Below are 17,525 nucleotides of genomic sequence, written 5' to 3' on the forward strand. Positions count from 1 at the left end.
TTCATTTGTTGATTCTCATCTTTTTTCACATCACCGGTCAACGACGTTAACGTTGTATTCGCAACAGGTAACAGCTTGAGAACTCGATTTGATAAAAGGAAATCAGAGAGATCAGTTGCCAAATCTCGTTATACACGCATTGATCTAATATCATCGTCGAGAGTATCTAGACAGTGTTCGAATATCATCGTAGCATATTGATAAAGAAACACCAAGATCTTGGTTCGACTGATCAAGATTCACGGAAAAGTAAGTACGCATAATGGCAAATCGACTAAAGTTCTTAACAGTTCTTATCTCAACTTCATTGACTACGTGTTGTCAGAACATTAGAAAACACATAAGACTTGAAGTATAACGTATTAGGATCATGAAATTTCCTAAAGTATCAATTCTATGCATTCTACTACATAGCAAAGAAAATGCATGTATTCATACACGTATCAAATCTATTTTCTATTAACAGGTGAAATTTCAGTGCAATTATTAATCAGTAAAATTATTAATGCAAAAAGTCCACTTCAGATAAATCTATTGTATCAGAATTCAAGACGGTACTTTGTTTATATGTAATATAAAAAATATTTTAAAAAATTGGACTTATATACAATACATCAATGTGCGTGAAGGAAGATAAAATTTTAACCCTTCGCAGAACATGTATAATTTACTGCTTTCGTCGAAAATGTGGGTCTTAGGGCAGTTATTAAGATTTTCAAGCTGTAATAAAAATGCCATAAAAAATCTGAAAAATGTCAGTATACTTTTGAAGGCTTTAAGAATTTATTTATACCGTTAAATATGCTTGATTCTTGTTTGAGGTTTTTTTATGAGTCCGTAAAATCTCAGAAAAATTTAAAATATCGACCGGGTCCCTAAAGACCCACTGTTCTGCGAAGGGTTAAATATAAGTATCTCCTTAAATTTAACGGGATTTATAGATCGTGTAAGACTTGAGCAAGAAAGCAGCTCTTTCTAATAATTCTTGGAATTTGACACAAATAGGACAAAGGTCATAACTTTCAAGTATTTATTAAATTGATCTTGATCAACGAAAATAATCATGTTTAAGTTTTCTCCTATAATTTAGCTATTCATTCAACTTTTTTGTGATTGTCTGACATACAATTTATTTTTATTTAAAGAAAAATATATTAAGTATAAGGTGTCCCAAAAACCTCTTATGTTTTTCAAGTTAATCCACATACTTCTATATGTTTTCACTTTATTATATTTGTCACATCTACAGACTTCTATACAATATCGCTGTATTTTTGGACAACGGTTAAATGAATTTCTATCCCACAATAAAGACAGCTGCTATACGAGTTAGCAGTCTGGAATAATATATGTAGAAGTTTGTAATTAAACCCGATTTTAAATGGCTCTTACTTGAGCGTATAAGCGTATTATATGTTAGGATATTTGTTTGAAATTCCATCTATTTTATTATAAAAAGTATAGAGACTTTCTCTCAAAACATTTTGATGTTGATCATTTTCATTATTCATAAGTAAGTTAATTATTTTCAGTTGTGGAGATCTGAAGAAGATAAAAATACCTATACTGAGACGAAAATGGAGCAGAAAGTATCTTCACCATTTTTACCTTCGTATACCAAAAGCTATTCTCAAACACGATTTGAAGTGACTACGTCTGAGTATACATGGAAAATTGATCAATTTGGATGTCTCTCTGAAATCGTAGATACATTAAATTCTCCACCATTTGGAGAAAACAACCAGTATAAGATTCAAATGAATATTTCACGTAAAGATTTGCTATGTGCAATACGAATTTCAATACGTACTAATACAGCATTTAAAGGTTCATGTACTACTACTATAATGCATCCGCCTGAAAGGGCCAGATCGGAGGCTACTTTTCGATATACTGTTGAGAACATATCTAAGATGAAGGACTCGCAGTTGTCCCCTGCATTTTACGTTCGCAATTTACCATGGAAAATAAAGGTGTATCCACCACGGTCAAGTCAGACACAGGAGAGACAGCGATCTCTTGGATTTTACCTTCTGTGTGATGGAGACAGTAAATCTACATCTTGGAGTTGTTGCTCTGTTGTTGAGCTGCGTCTTCTTTCTTGCAAAGAAGGACAAGAACCAGAAAGCGAAAAATTTCAACATCTTTTTAACAGTAAAAGTAAGTCATTGGGCTTTCCTGATTTTATGAGATGGCAGGATGTTTTAGATCCTGATAGAGGTTTCATAAAAGATGATTCAATCACGCTTGAGGCTCATGTAGTGGCTGATGCAGTTTTATCGTCAAGATCGTTTTCGGGTCTTATATCGGATATGACATTGTTAATTGATATCTCGGACCGCTCGTACATTTCTACAGAGGCGTTTATAATACATTGCAAGATCAAAAATTTTCATCAACTGATAAGTAACACTATACACATGAATTTACAAGCATCTGCACCGGTATTTAAAGAGGTAAAATCTCTTGAAGACTCAACTTTTGAATTCGCTATGTGCTCGAATTTAAGATGATAAATCAATCAAATTTATAGTAGGAGAAGAAGAGTATGTTATATCAAAAAAAATATTGTGCGACACCAACAGTAGTTACTTTAAGTATATCTGTCTTACACATAAGGAAAAAGAAAAAGATATGACAAATGAATTAGTAACGGATAATGAGGTAGAATCTTTTAAACAGGTTTTATTATATATTACAACTGACTCCATTGATCAGGGTAATTATGAGATGCTTAAAAATTTATTAACAGCAGCTGATAAATATGATGTACCAAGTTTAAAATTAACGTGTCAACATTATTTGTTATGCAGTCTTACGATTGAAAATGCCGTAGAACTTGTACAGCTTGCGTTCTCGTCTAATGCAAAATTTTTAGAAACGCATTTGGTAACTTTTATTAAATTTCACATAAAAGGAATTAGGGACACTGAAGCATTTCAAAGTCTATCGCAAGAAGATTTAAATAAGATAATGGAATTGATTGAGAAAAGTAAATTTGAAGTCAGCACTGATCAATTTTCTTTGTCACCAGCTAAGACAAATTAGAAATCTAATTATATATAATTAGATTTCTTTATTATTAATATTAACTTCTATACGTATAAGAATTTGTATGCAAATAAGTATTAATATGGATTGAAAATAATTCTTTTCTTTAGTTTTGATGTGTACGAATGAAACTATTATTAATTATACTCAATGTAGTTTAGTTAAAACTCTCAAGTTTACAGGTTGATCTAAAACGAAAGAAAATGGAAAATATAAGAATCCTCACAAATGTTATCTATATACATGTTTTATTTATTTTTATCAGTACTATATCTTATTAAAATTTCCAATCGTTTTGTAGATCATCCTGTGTACTATGGTATCAGTATCTTTAACAGCTATCTTTTTCACCGAGCAAATTATTTTTCATGAATTTAAACTTGATTTTTGTTCTTTTATGTTTATCGCAATTATATGTTTTTGATGTTGTCATTTGATGGGGTTCAATAAAATGCGATTAAGGGGTAAGGCCACCTTGCGCGTGAATCAATTTCGGGATTTTTTTTAAAGAGTATAGTAAATGTTATCGAATTTTCGTAAAAAGGACTTTATAAAACCTGCCTTGAGGTACAAAAATAAATTTTTTCAAAAATTTTTATTAAAAAATGGCGGCTCCAGAACCAGGATCCGACGACGCCATGTCCAAAACGGGCGAACCGATATCTCCTTCAGATTTGCACCTGGAACAAAAACCCAAAATTTTTCTTTTAATAGATACCCTAAACTAGTGGACCACGTAGGGATTTTTCGATATCTTATAAACTTTATTTTTTATAAACAATTAAATTAAAAAATTTTTACGTGAATTTTGGGTTCAAATGCTCACCATTTTCCGAAAAAACGGTATTTTCAAATTTCCCTACGTGGTCCACTAGTTTAGGGTATCTATTAAAAGAAAAATTTTGGGTTTTTGTTCCAGGTGCAAATCTGAAGGAGATATCGGTTCGCCCGTTTTGGACATGGCGTCGTCGGAGCTTGGTTCTGGAGTCGCCATTTTTTAATAAAAATTTTTGAAAAAATTTATTTTTGTACCTCAAGGCAGGTTTTATAAAGTATTTTTTACGAAAATTCGATAACATTTACTATACTCTTTAAAAAAAATCCCGAAATTGATTGACGCGCAAGGTGGCCTTACCCTTAAATGAAAACAATCACATCGGTAGATGAAAGAAAATGCTTCGCAAAAATTACAAATGGTAGTTAAATTAAGGGTAATACAAAGTGTGTATTATGAAACCGGAACTTTATAACCGAGTAGAATAAATTTAATTATTCCTAAATAATAATAATAATATTATTGAAATGTAATGTCGAATCTGTCAGGTAAAGTGAGAATTCAATGTATTCTGTTTAATGTATTTTGTTTAATCGTTTAATGTATTCTATGTAATAAAGAAGTTCCTGATACTATATATCTTTCATCGAACCCATTTGTTTATTCATTATTTTGCTATCATATTTTAGCAATTAACAGTTATTGCATAAATAAGGTAGTCGACTCATTAATTATTATAGTAGAATTTGACTGCGCGAAACTTCAATAAAATATTCTAGTATTTTATTGAAGTTAATCTTATTGTGTGTGTCAGTGAAAATAGTCGTGAATTATAAAATTTCTTCGTGTAAATCTAGTTTTAGGTCCTTGTTGCATCTAAGTATTTTAAGTTATACCTAAAGTAAATCAATTATAAAGAATCATTAACAATAAGCTAATTTTTCTGCTAAACTTATAGTATTATAGATTATAAAGGGTGCATTTCTCTCTAAGTCTATTAATAATTGAAAATTCATAATATACATTTACATATGCTATAGATTTTCAATACCGACTACGGTCAGTACATTTCAGAATATGCCTAACGAAAGAATTAAGGTTTTTAAACGCTATGTGACAAAAGAAAGCATCTTTGGCACAGAGATACGAGGGCACATATTATAGAACTTTTCAAGATGGATTCCGATCAGAATACTTTCGTTTTCCTTAGAAATCTTAGAAATCTAGGAAATAATTAAACAATTCCAATCGGAATTCATTCCGAAAAGTTCCATGATACGTGCCGAGATCTCGTGGGCGCCCGCGATCTATCCGTGACATAGATGGAGGGGACAAACACCCTAAGAAAGAACTACATACATACATCGTAACACATACGTATGTAGCTCCTTAGGTCCGTGCCCCCTCCATATACTTTACGGATTAGTCGGGGCCCGGGGCGCCTGGTTCTCGAATCTATTTCATTTTTGCAGTGGCTACGTTCATAATTATTTGTTCATTCGCATTCGTTTCTCGCATCATCTCGATGTAAGACGGAAGACGTTGTATTTGCAGTACCTTTTGGATACTTGATTTGACAAAGGAAATAAAGGAAATCGATTGCCACATCCGTACACGCATTAGTCTAATAACTGCTTCATCTGGACGGTGTTGGAAAATTATGGAAGCATGTCATTAGAGAAATTTAGTATGTTAAGTTTAACTGATCAAGATTCAGCGGAAAAGCAAATCAACGTAAAATAGAATAGAAGCAAGTAAGTTCTCAACAGTTCTTTTCTCAATTTCGTTGACTACATGTTTTAAGGACGTTATTAGAAAACACATAAGAGTCATAAGACATTGTATAACGAATCAATTTTGACATTTTTTCAACGAAAATAGCTGAGTTTAAGTCTTCTTTTCCTATTTGTCAATTCACATTCAACTCTTTTATTCCGATTGTATGTCATGATAAAAAAAATATTTAAGTGTTTCAAAAATGTATTTTAAGTTAAATTCGATTTCAAGTGGCTCTTATCTATACATGGTTTATAAGCCTTATTACATGTTAGAATATTTGTTTGAATATCAATCTATTTTATAAACCCTGCAACCGTCGATGTGGGTCGTTTGCGTCCTCGGCATTTCGACTATGTGGTATTTTTCAGAGGTGCAACCATTAAATTAACAATTGCAAAATTAATTTTATAATATTATTATTGTTTAAACTTATAGTTAAGATCTCAAGGAACGCCTATGAATTTTTTCAGAATTTTTGGTAAAGTTTTAGGTTGTTTAATGTATCGCCGCGAACGCAAACGTTTTCATACATATATCGTTAGTAGGGGCCGAATAAGAGTGTACGGTTGCAGGGTTAAAAAGCAAGAGACTTGAGGACATTTTGATGTTCGTCTTTCTCATTATTCATAAGTAAATTAATTATTTTCAGATTTTTGATAAAGAAGTTGAGAATATCTCTACCGATGATCGAGGATACACCGAAAAAGGAGCAGACAGTATCTCCACCATTTTTACCTTCGTATACCAAGAGCTATTGTCAAACACATATTGAATTGACTATACTTGAACATACATGGAAAATTGATCACTTTATACATTTTTCTAAGATCAAAAATATGATAACGTTTCCGACGTTTTCAGAAATAGGTCAATGCGAAGTTCTAATGAGTATTTCACGTCAAGATAGTTCGCAGATAAATGCAATAAAATGTTATATACTTACTAATAATTCATTTGGTGGTTCATGTACCACTACTATAATGTATGCGCCGAGACAATATACTATGATGAGCCGTTGTCATCAAAATTTATTTCAGGTCATATACAATATGACATTGTTAATTGAGTTCTCAGAAAGGTTTTTGTTTAATCGAACAGATGCGCTTATAGTACATTGCAAGTTTGAAATTTTTCATAATCTGATAAATAAAACCATACGTATAAATTGACTGCCTTCGACAGAAGTTTCCAGAGACGTGATATGTTCTGAAGATTCGACTTTTGATGAGTTTCGGTCTAGAGATGAGGACTCAATCAAATTTATAGTAGGAAAGGAACAATATGTTCTATCAAGAAAATTGTTGTGTGACTCCGACAGTAGTTACTTTAAGTATATCTGCAAACATAAGGAAAAAGTAAAAGATATGACGAATGAATTAATAACGGATAATGAGATACAAACATTAGCAGATTTTAATATACATTTTAACTGGCTCAATAGAACAATGTGATTATAATATGTTTAAAGATATGTTAATAGCAGCTCATACGTATGATGTACCAACTTTAAAATTAATGTGCGGACATTATTTGCTACACGATATTATGATTGAAAATGCTGTGGAACTTCCATTGTTTGCGTTGTTGTCTAATGCAAAATTTTTAGAAACACATTCGACAACTTATTAAATTTTACATAAAAGAAATTATGGACACTAAAGAATTTTAAAACCTACCATAAGAAGATTTAAATAAGATATTATTGGAATTGATTGAGAAATGTGAAACGCGTGAAAACAGCATAATTCAATTCTTTTCATCACCACTAAGACACATAAGAAATCTAATTATAATTATTAACTTTTATATATATAAGAATTTATATTCAAATAAGTATTAATATGGATTATAAATAATTCGTTTTTTTAGTTTTTGTACGAAAGAAACTATTATTAATTGTACTTAACGTAGTTTAGTTATAATTTTCTCAAGCCTACGTTATTTATAAACGTTTTACGTATTTTTATCAGTACTGTATCTTATTAAAAATGTTCAATCGTTTTTTTAGATTATCCTGTGTACCTACATATATTACAGTGTCAGAATCTTTAGCAAATCTTAGCTACCTTTTTCAACGAGCAAGTTATTTTTCATAAATTTAAACTTGATTTTTGTCCTTTAATGTATATCGTAATTATAATTATACGTTTTTGCTACTGTTATTAATTCGGGGCGATAAAGTGCGATTAAATCGGAACAGAATCAAATTTATAATTGCTTCTTAATATATGTAGATAAAAAATCAATAACTTATGTTTCATTATTTGTTTATTTTTCTACCAGTTTATTTATCTTTATTTCATATTCAAAGGCATGTATATGATATTGAGCAATACAAATATACGGTCCGATCATCTGCAGATAGAAGAAGAAAATACTTCACACAAATTATATGTCGGCTACAAAAATTTGAATTATATTTGATAACTCATCATTATTTCTTTCTTGAAATCTAGATTTGTTTTGAAGATAATAAATATAAATAAAACGTGACCTTTTTGGTTAATTTTATATCTTTTATTAATCTAGTTTCTGCGTTTAATTCGAAATGAAACTTATTAATATTATCACTTATTTAGGGGAAATTAATTTGAAAGTAAAGGATAAGGCAAAGCGTGAACAGTGAGAGTTCTCTGTAAAACTCGGTAGAAGAGCCTTTATAAAGCAGTGGATTAATTTGATTTTTACACAGTTTTCAGAGTCAGAGCAGTGCAGATCGTATCAATTCGAATAAGTGTTTTACACAAATCTGATTGATTGAAAAGCGTTATATTTTATTTCAGTACCGTCAGTACATTCGGAATATATACTCAACAAAAAATTAAGGTCCCTAAACGTTATGTGACAAAAGAAAGCACCGATGCCATCGGCGGCCGCCAGGCGCCATGCCCGCCATCGCCGGTCGGCAGCTGGCATCACTGCATTCACTGCAGCCGCAGCCAGTGCAGCTATATTGCGTGATATTGCAGGTGAGTGGCGGCGTTGTCCGCGTTCATTTGTTGATTCTCATCTTTTTTCACATCACCGATTTATGTATGTATTCGCAACAATCGTAACAGGTAACAGCTTGAGAACTCGATTTGATAAAAGGAAATCAGAGAGATCAGTTGCCAAATCTCGTTATACACGCATTGATCTAATATCATCATCGAGAGTATCTAGACAGTGTTCGAATATCATCGTAGCATATTGATAAAGAAACGCAAGATCTTGGTTCGACTGATTAAGATTCACGGAAAAGTAAGTACGCATAATGGCAAATCGACTAACGTTCTTAACAATTCTTTTCTCAACTTCACTGACTACGTGTTGTCAGAACATTAGAAAACACGTAAGACTTGAAGCAATAACGAATTAAGTGGGGAGCACACACTTCTGCGTAACGCATAATGCGTAAGCATAAGAAAATTGATAGGTCCATACACATGTGCATAAGGAAATAGACCAATCAATTTTCTTATGCTTACGCATTATGCGTTGTGCAGAAGTGTGTGCTCCCCGCTTTAATCATGAAATTTCCTAAAGTATCAATTTTATGCATTTTACTATAGGGAAGAAAATGCATATATTTATACACGTATCAAGTCTAATTTCTACTAACAGGTGAAATTTCAGTGCAATTATTAATCAGTAAAATTATTAATGCAAAAAGTTCACTTCACAGAATTCAAGACAGTATACTTTGTTTATATGTAATATAAAAAAATATTTTAAAAATTGGACTTACGTACATATATGTATACATCAATGTGCGTGAAGGAAGATAAAATTTTAACCCTTTGCAGAACATGTATAATTTACTGCTTCCGTCGAAAATGTGGGTCTTTTAGGGCAATTAAGATTTTCGAGCGGTAATAGTGCCATAAAAAATCCTAAATATTCAAGTATACTTTTGAAGACATTAAGAATTTATTTATACCGTCAAATATGCTTGATTCTTGTTTGAGGTTTTTTTATGAGTCCGTAAAATCTCCGAAAAATTCAAAATATTGATTGGGTCCTTAAAGACCCAGCACTCGTTCTGCGAAGGGTTAAATATAAGTATCTCCTTAAATTTAACGGGATTTATAGATCGTGTAAGACTTCAGCAAAAAGCAGCTCTTACTAATAATTCTTGGAATTTGACACAAATATGACAAAGTCATAACTCTCAAGTATTTATTAAATTGATCTTGATCAACGAAAATAATTATGTTTAAGTTTTCTCCTACAATTTAGCTATTTATTTGTGATTGTCTGACATACAATTTATTTTTATTTAAAGAAAAATATATTAAATATAAGGTGTCCCAAAAGTCTCCATGTTTTTCAAGTTCAATCCACAGACTTCTATATGTTTTCACTTTATCAGATATATTTGTTATATCTACAAACTTCTATACAATATCGCTGTATTTTTGGGCAACGGTTAAATAAATTTCTATCCCACAATAAAGACAGCTGCAATACGAGTTAGCAGTCTGGAGTAATATATGTAGAAGTCTACTGTGATTAAATCCAATTTCAAATGGCTCTTATCTGAGCGTATAAGCGTATTACATGTTAGGATATTTGTTTAAAATTCCATCTGTTTTATTACAAAAAGTATAGAGACTTTCAGGACATTTTGATGTTAATCATTTTCATTATTCATAAGTAAGTTAATTATTTTCAGTTGTGAAGATCTGAAGAAGATAAAAATACCTCTACTGAGACGAAAATGGAACAGAAAGTATCTTCACCATTTTTACCTTCGTATACCAAGAGCTGTTCTCAAACATCGCTTGAAGTGACAGCGTCTGACTATACGTGGAAAATTGATCAATTTGGACATCTTTCTGCAATCGTAGATACATTAAATTCTCCACCATTTGGAGAAAACAACCAATACAAGATTCAAATGAATATTTTACGTAAAGATTTGTTATGTGCAATACGAATCTCAATACGTACTAATACAGCATTTAGCGGTTCATGTACTACTACTATAATGCATCCGCCTGAAAGGGCCAGATCGGAGGCTACTTTTCGATATACTGTTGAGAATATATCTAAGATGAAGGACTCGCAGTTGTCCCCTGCATTTTACGTTCGCAATTTACCATGGAAAATAAAGGTGTGGCCATCACGGTCAAGTGAGACACAGGAGAGACAGCCACAGCGATATCTTGCATTTTACCTTTATTGTAATGAAGAGAGTGAATCTACAGAGAGTGAATCTACAGAGAGTGAATCTTGTTACGCTATTGCTGAGCTGCGTCTTCTTTCTTGTAAAGAAGGACAAGAACCATTTAGCAGAAAATTTAGCAGAAAACGCCTCTTCAACAGTAAAAATTACTGGGGCTATAGTAATTTTATGACATGGCAGGATGTTTTAGATCCTGATAGAGGTTTCATAAAAGATGATTCAATCACGCTTGAGGCTCATGTAGTGACTGATGCAGTTTTATTGTCAAGATCGTTTTCGGGTCTTATATCGGATATGACATTGTTAATTGATGTCTCGGACCGCTCGTACATTTCTACAGAGGCGTTTATAATACATTGCAAAATTGAACATTTTCATAACCTGATAAATAATACTATACACATGAATTTACAACCATCTGCACCGGTATTTAAAGAGGTAAAATCTCTTGAGGACTCAACTTTTGAATTCGCGTCTAAGAATGAATCATTCAAATTTATAGTAGGAGAAGAAGAGTATGTTATATCAAAAAAATTATTGTGCGACACCAACAGTAGTTACTTTAAGTATATCTGTCGTACACATAAGGAAAAAGAAAAAGATATGACAAATGAATTAGTAACGGATAATGAGGTAGAATCTTTTAAACAGGTTTTGTTATATATTACAACTGATTCCATTGATCAGGGTGATTATGAGATGCTTAAAAATTTATTAACAGCAGCTGATAAATATGATGTACCAAGTTTAAAATTAACGTGTCAACATTATTTGTTATGCAGTCTTACGATTGAAAATGCCGTAGAACTTATGCAGCTTGCGTTGTCATCTAATGCAAAATATTTAGAAACACATTCGGCAACTTTTTTTAAATTTTACATGAAAGAAATGAGGGACACTATAGCATTTAAAAGTCTATCGCAAGAAGATTTAAATAAGATAATGGAATTGATTGAGAAAAGTAAATTTGAAGTCAGCACTGATCAATTTTCTTTGTCACCACCACCACCTAAGAAATCTAAAACATAATTATCTTTGTCAACGCCTAAGAAATCTAATTATAATTATTAACTTTTATATGTATAAGAATTTATATGCGAGTAAGTATTAATATGGATTAAAAATAATTTGTTTTTTGAGTTTTCATGTACGAAAGAAACTATTATTAATTGTATTTAACGTAGTTTAGTTATAATTTTCTCAAGTTTACAGGTTGACCTGAAACAAAAAGAAATAAGAATCTTTATAAGAATCTTTTTTGTTTCGTTATTTTTTTATTTTTCTACCAGTTTGTTTATCTTTATTTCTTATTCTAAGACGTGTATGATATTGAGCAATTTATGTATAGATATATTCGATTTAATACAAATACGGTCCGATCATCTGCAGATAGAAGAAGAAAATACTTCACACAAATTATATGTCGGCTACAAAAATTTGAATTATATTTGATAACTCATCATAGTCATCATTATTTCTTTCTTGAAATCTAGATTTGTTTTGAAAATAATAAATCTAAACGAAACGTAACTTTTTTGGTTAATTTTGTATCTTTTATTAATCTAGTTTTTGCGTTTAATTCTAAATGAAATTTTATATTATCATTTATTTAGGGGAAAATAATTTGAAAGTAAAGGATACAAGCAAAGTGTGAACAGTCAGAGCTCTGTAACTCGGTAGAATAAATTTATTTCCAAACAATATGAGCTTTTATAAAGCAGTGGATCAATTGAATTATGTTTACACAGTTTTCAGAGTCAGATCAGTGCAGAATTCGGATAAGTGTTTTACACAAATCTGATTGATTGAAAAGCGTTATAATATTTTATTTGTTTACTGCTACTGACAATGAATTGATTAATTCGCGTGATGTCATCACAATTTACACGAGAGTTTAACAAGAAATTACATATGCAAATCGAATTCGGGTTTTATACCGAATTATGTTTTTTTATGAAATCTCAGAGGAATCCTTGTATACGAATTACTCCATTGAGTCTAGTTCTTTGTTGGATTTAAAGTAAATCATATAGAATTGCATTGAGCTGATGTTTCTGCTGAACGTATAGCTTATAAAGGACGCATTCTGAAATGTTTTAACAACAGTATTGAAAATCCATAAATTTACATTACGTATGCTTTATATATAAATTTTCAGTACCGTCAGTACATTTGGAATATACCCAACAAAAAATTGAGGTCCTTAAACGTTATGTGTAAAAAAAAAGCATCGGTGCCATCGGCGGCCGCCATGCCCGCCATCGCTGACAATAGTGACAATGCCGGCAGCCGGCATCACTGCACTGCAGCCAGTGCAGCCATATTGCCATATTGCGTCTTGCGTCATTGCAGTGATCGAGTGACTGCGTCTGCGGCGCGTTCATTTGTTGATTCTCATCTTTTTTCACATCACCGGTCAACGACGTTAACGTTGTATTCGCAACAGGTAACAGCTTGAGAACTCGATTTGATAAAAGGAAATCAGAGAGATCAGTTGCCAAATCTCGTTATACACGCATTGATCTAATATCATCGTCGAGAGTATCTAGACAGTGTTCGAATATCATCGTAGCATATTGATAAAGAAACACAAGATCTTGGTTCGACTGATCAAGATTCACGGAAAAGTAAGTACGCATAATGGCAAATCGACTAAAGTTCTTAACAGTTCTTATCTCAACTTCATTGACTACGTGTTGTCAGAACATTAGAAAACACATAAGACTTGAAGTATAACGTATTAGGATCATGAAATTTCCTAAAGTATCAATTCTATGCATTCTACTACATAGCAAAGAAAATGCATGTATTCATACACGTATCAAATCTATTTTCTATTAACAGGTGAAATTTCAGTGCAATTATTAATCAGTAAAATTATTAATGCAAAAAGTCCACTTCAGATAAATCTATTGTATCAGAATTCAAGACGGTACTTTGTTTATATGTAATATAAAAAAATATTTTAAAAATTGGACTTATATACAATACATCAATGTGCGTGAAGGAAGATAAAATTTTAACCCTTCGCAGAACATGTATAATTTACTGCTTTCGTCGAAAATGTGGGTCTTAGGGCAGTTATTAAGATTTTCAAGCTGTAATAAAAAATGCCATAAAAAATCTGAAAAATGTCAAGTATACTTTTGAAGGCTTTAAGAATTTATTTATACCGTTAAATATGCTTGATTCTTGTTTGAGGTTTTTTTATGAGTCCGTAAAATCTCAGAAAAATTTAAAATATCGACCGGGTCCCTAAAGACCCACTGTTCTGCGAAGGGTTAAATATAAGTATCTCCTTAAATTTAACGGGATTTATAGATCGTGTAAGACTTGAGCAAGAAAGCAGCTCTTTCTAATAATTCTTGGAATTTGACACAAATAGGACAAAGGTCATAACTTTCAAGTATTTATTAAATTGATCTTGATCAACGAAAATAATCATGTTTAAGTTTTCTCTTATAATTTAGCTATTCATTCAACTTTTTTGTGATTGTCTGACATACAATTTATTTTTATTTAAAGAAAAATATATTAAGTATAAGGTGTCCCAAAAATCTCTTATGTTTTTCAAGTTTAATCCACATACTTCTATATGTTTTCACTTTATTATATTTGTCACATCTACAGACTTCTATACAATATCGCTGTATTTTTGGACAACGGTTAAATGAATTTCTATCCCACAATAAAGACAGCTGCTATACGAGTTAGCAGTCTGGAATAATATATGTAGAAGTTTGTAATTAAACCCGATTGTAAATGGCTCTTACTTGAGCGTATAAGCGTATTATATGTTAGGATATTTGTTTGAAATTCTATCTATTTTATTATAAAAAGTATAGAGACTTTCTCTCAGGACATTTTGATGTTGATTATTTTCATTATTCATAAGTAAGTTAATTATTTTCAGTTGTGGAGATCTGAAGAAGATAAAAATACCTATATTGAGACGAAAATGGAGCAGAAAGTATCTTCACCATTTTTACCTTCGTATACCAAAAGCTATTCTCAAACACGATTTGAAGTGACTACGTCTGAGTATACATGGAAAATTGATCAATTTGGATATCTCTCTGAAATCGTAGATACATTAAATTCTCCACCATTTGGAGAAAACAACCAGTATAAGATTCAAATGAATATTTCACGTAAAGATTTGCTATGTGCAATACGAATTTCAATACGTACTAATACAGCATTTAAAGGTTCATGTACTACTACTATAATGCATCCGCCTGAAAGGGCCAGATCGGAGGCTACTTTTCGATATACTGTTGAGAATATATCTAAGATGAAGGACTCGCAGTTGTCCCCTGCATTTTACGTTCGCAATTTACCATGGAAAATAAAGGTGTGTCCACCACGGTCAAGTCAGACACAGGAGAGACAGCGATCTCTTGGATTTTACCTTCAGTGTAATGGAGAGAGTGAATCTACATCTTGGAGTTGTTACGCTGTTGCTGAGCTGCGTCTTCTTTCTTGCAAAGAAGGACAAGAACCATTTAGCAGAAAAATTGAACACCTCTTCAACAGTAAAGAGAATGACTGGGGCTTTCGTCATTTTATGACATGGCAGGCTGTTTTAAATCCTGATAGAGGTTTTATAAAAGATGATTCAATCACGCTTGAGGTTCATGTAGTGGCTGATGCAGTTTTATCTTCAAGTGCAGTTTTATCATCAAGATCGATTTCGTGTCTTATTTCGGATATGACATTGTTAATTGAAGTTTCCGACTATTCGTGCATTTCTACAGAGGCGTTTATAATACATTGCAAGATCAAAAATTTTCATCAATTGATAAGTAACACTATACACATGAATTTACAAGCATCTGTACCGGTATTTAAAGAGGTAAAATCTCTTGAAGATTCAACTTTTGAATTCGCGTCTAAGGATGAATCATTCAAATTTATAGTAGGAGAAGAAGAGTATGATATATCAAAAAAAAAATTGTGCGATACCAACAGTAGTTACTTTAAGAATATCTGTCTTACATATAAGGGAAGAGAAATAAATATGGCAACGGTATTAACGAGAAATGAGTTACAAACTTTTAAACAGGTTTTATTATATATTACAACTAACTCCATTGATCAGGGTGATTATAAGATGCTTAAAAAGTTATTAACTGCAGCTGATAAATATGATGTACCAACTTTAAAATTAACGTGTCAACATTATTTGTTACGCAGTCTTACGATTGAAAATGCCGTAGAACTTGTACAGCTCGCGTCCTCATCTAATGCAAAATTTTTAGAAACGCATTCGGTAACTTATTAAATTTCACATAAAAGAAATTAAGGACACTATAGCATTTAAAAGTCTATCGCAAGAAGATTTATATAAGATAATGGAATTGATTGAGAAAAGTAAATATGAAGTCAGCACTGATCAATTTTCTTTGTCACCAGCTAAGACAAATTAGAAATCTAATTATAATTAGATTTATTTATTAATATTAACTTTTATACGTAAAAGACATTATATGCAAATAAGTATTAATATGGATTAAAAATAATTCTTTTTTTTAGTTTTGATGTGCACGAATAAAACTATTATTAATTATACTTAATATAGTTCAGTTAAAACTTTCTCATGTTTACAGGTTGATCTAAAACGAAAGGAAATGGAAAATATAAGAATCCTAACAAATGTTATCTATAAATGTTTTATGTATTTTTATCAGTACTATATCTTATTAAAATTTCCAATTGTTCTGTAGATCATCCTGTGTACTATAGTATCAGAATCTTTAACAGCTGTCTTTTTCACAGAGCAAATTATTTTTCATGAATTTAAACTTGATTTTTGTTCTTTTATGTTTATCGCAGTTATGTTTTCGATGTTGTCATTAATTGGGGTTCAGTAAAATGCGATTAAATTAAAACAATCACATCGGTAGATGGAAGAAAATGCTTCGCAAAATAAATGAGAGTTAAATTTGATAACTCATTATTTCGAAATCTAGAGATCTGTTTAAGAATAAAAATATTACAAATATGATCTTTTTGGTATTAGTATCTCTTGTTAATCTAGAAGTTTCTGTGCTTATTTAGAAATGAAACTTTATATTGTTGCTTTGGAAGAAGGTAATTCGAAAGTAAAGTGTGATACAAAGTGTGAACTATGAAACCTTATAACCGAGTAGAAGAAATTTAATTATTCCTAAATAATAATAATATTATTGAAATGTAATGTCGGATCTGTCAGGTAAAATGAGAATTCAATGTATTCTGTTTAATGTATTCTGTTTAATGGTTTAATATATTTAATAAAGAAGTTCCTGATATATTACATTTGTTTATTCATTATTTTGATAGCATATTTGAGCAATTAACAGTGATTATTGCATAAATAAGTAGTCGATTCATTAATTATTATAGTAGAGCTTGACTGCGCGAAACTTCAATAAAATATTGTAGTATTTTGAATTATAAAAATTCTTCATGTAAACCTAGTTTTAGGTCCTTGTTGCATCTAAGTATCTTTATTTATACCTAAGGTAAATCAATTATAAAGAATTACTGACAATTAATTTTTCTGTTGATGTTCATCTTCTGCTGAATATACATTATAAAGAGTACATTTTTAAGTCTATTAATAGTTGAAAATTCATAATTTATATTTACATATGACATATGCTATAGATTTTCAGTACCGACTACAGTCAGTATATTTCAGAATACGCCTAACAAAAGAATTAAGGTTTTTAAATGCTATGACAAAAGAGAGCATCTTTGGCACAGAGA

At 31.2% G+C, this 17,525-nt stretch overlaps 2 protein-coding genes across 2 annotated transcripts; both read left to right on the forward strand.

Annotated features, from left to right (window-relative positions):
• The first annotated feature begins 7,587 nt into the window (after positions 1 to 7,587).
• On the forward strand, positions 7,588 to 11,937 carry LOC139807889 (speckle-type POZ protein-like). The gene is made up of 3 exons (XM_071769382.1): positions 7,588 to 8,574; positions 8,665 to 8,845; positions 10,260 to 11,937. Exon 3 carries the CDS (start codon positions 10,305 to 10,307, stop codon positions 11,799 to 11,801), a length of 1,497 nt encoding a protein of 498 aa, XP_071625483.1. The 5' UTR covers positions 7,588 to 8,574; positions 8,665 to 8,845; positions 10,260 to 10,304; the 3' UTR covers positions 11,802 to 11,937.
• Positions 11,938 to 12,974: 1,037 nt separating this feature from the next.
• LOC139807896 (speckle-type POZ protein-like) lies at positions 12,975 to 17,065 on the forward strand. The gene is made up of 2 exons (XM_071769394.1): positions 12,975 to 13,399; positions 14,686 to 17,065. The coding sequence occupies exon 2, from the start codon at positions 14,731 to 14,733 to the stop codon at positions 16,054 to 16,056; it is 1,326 nt and encodes a 441-aa protein (XP_071625495.1). The 5' UTR covers positions 12,975 to 13,399; positions 14,686 to 14,730; the 3' UTR covers positions 16,057 to 17,065.
• Positions 17,066 to 17,525: the final 460 nt, after the last annotated feature.

This window comes from Temnothorax longispinosus, chromosome 1 (assembly GCF_030848805.1).
Source record: "Temnothorax longispinosus isolate EJ_2023e chromosome 1, Tlon_JGU_v1, whole genome shotgun sequence".
In the NCBI taxonomy this organism is placed as follows: Eukaryota; Metazoa; Arthropoda; class Insecta; order Hymenoptera; family Formicidae; genus Temnothorax; species Temnothorax longispinosus.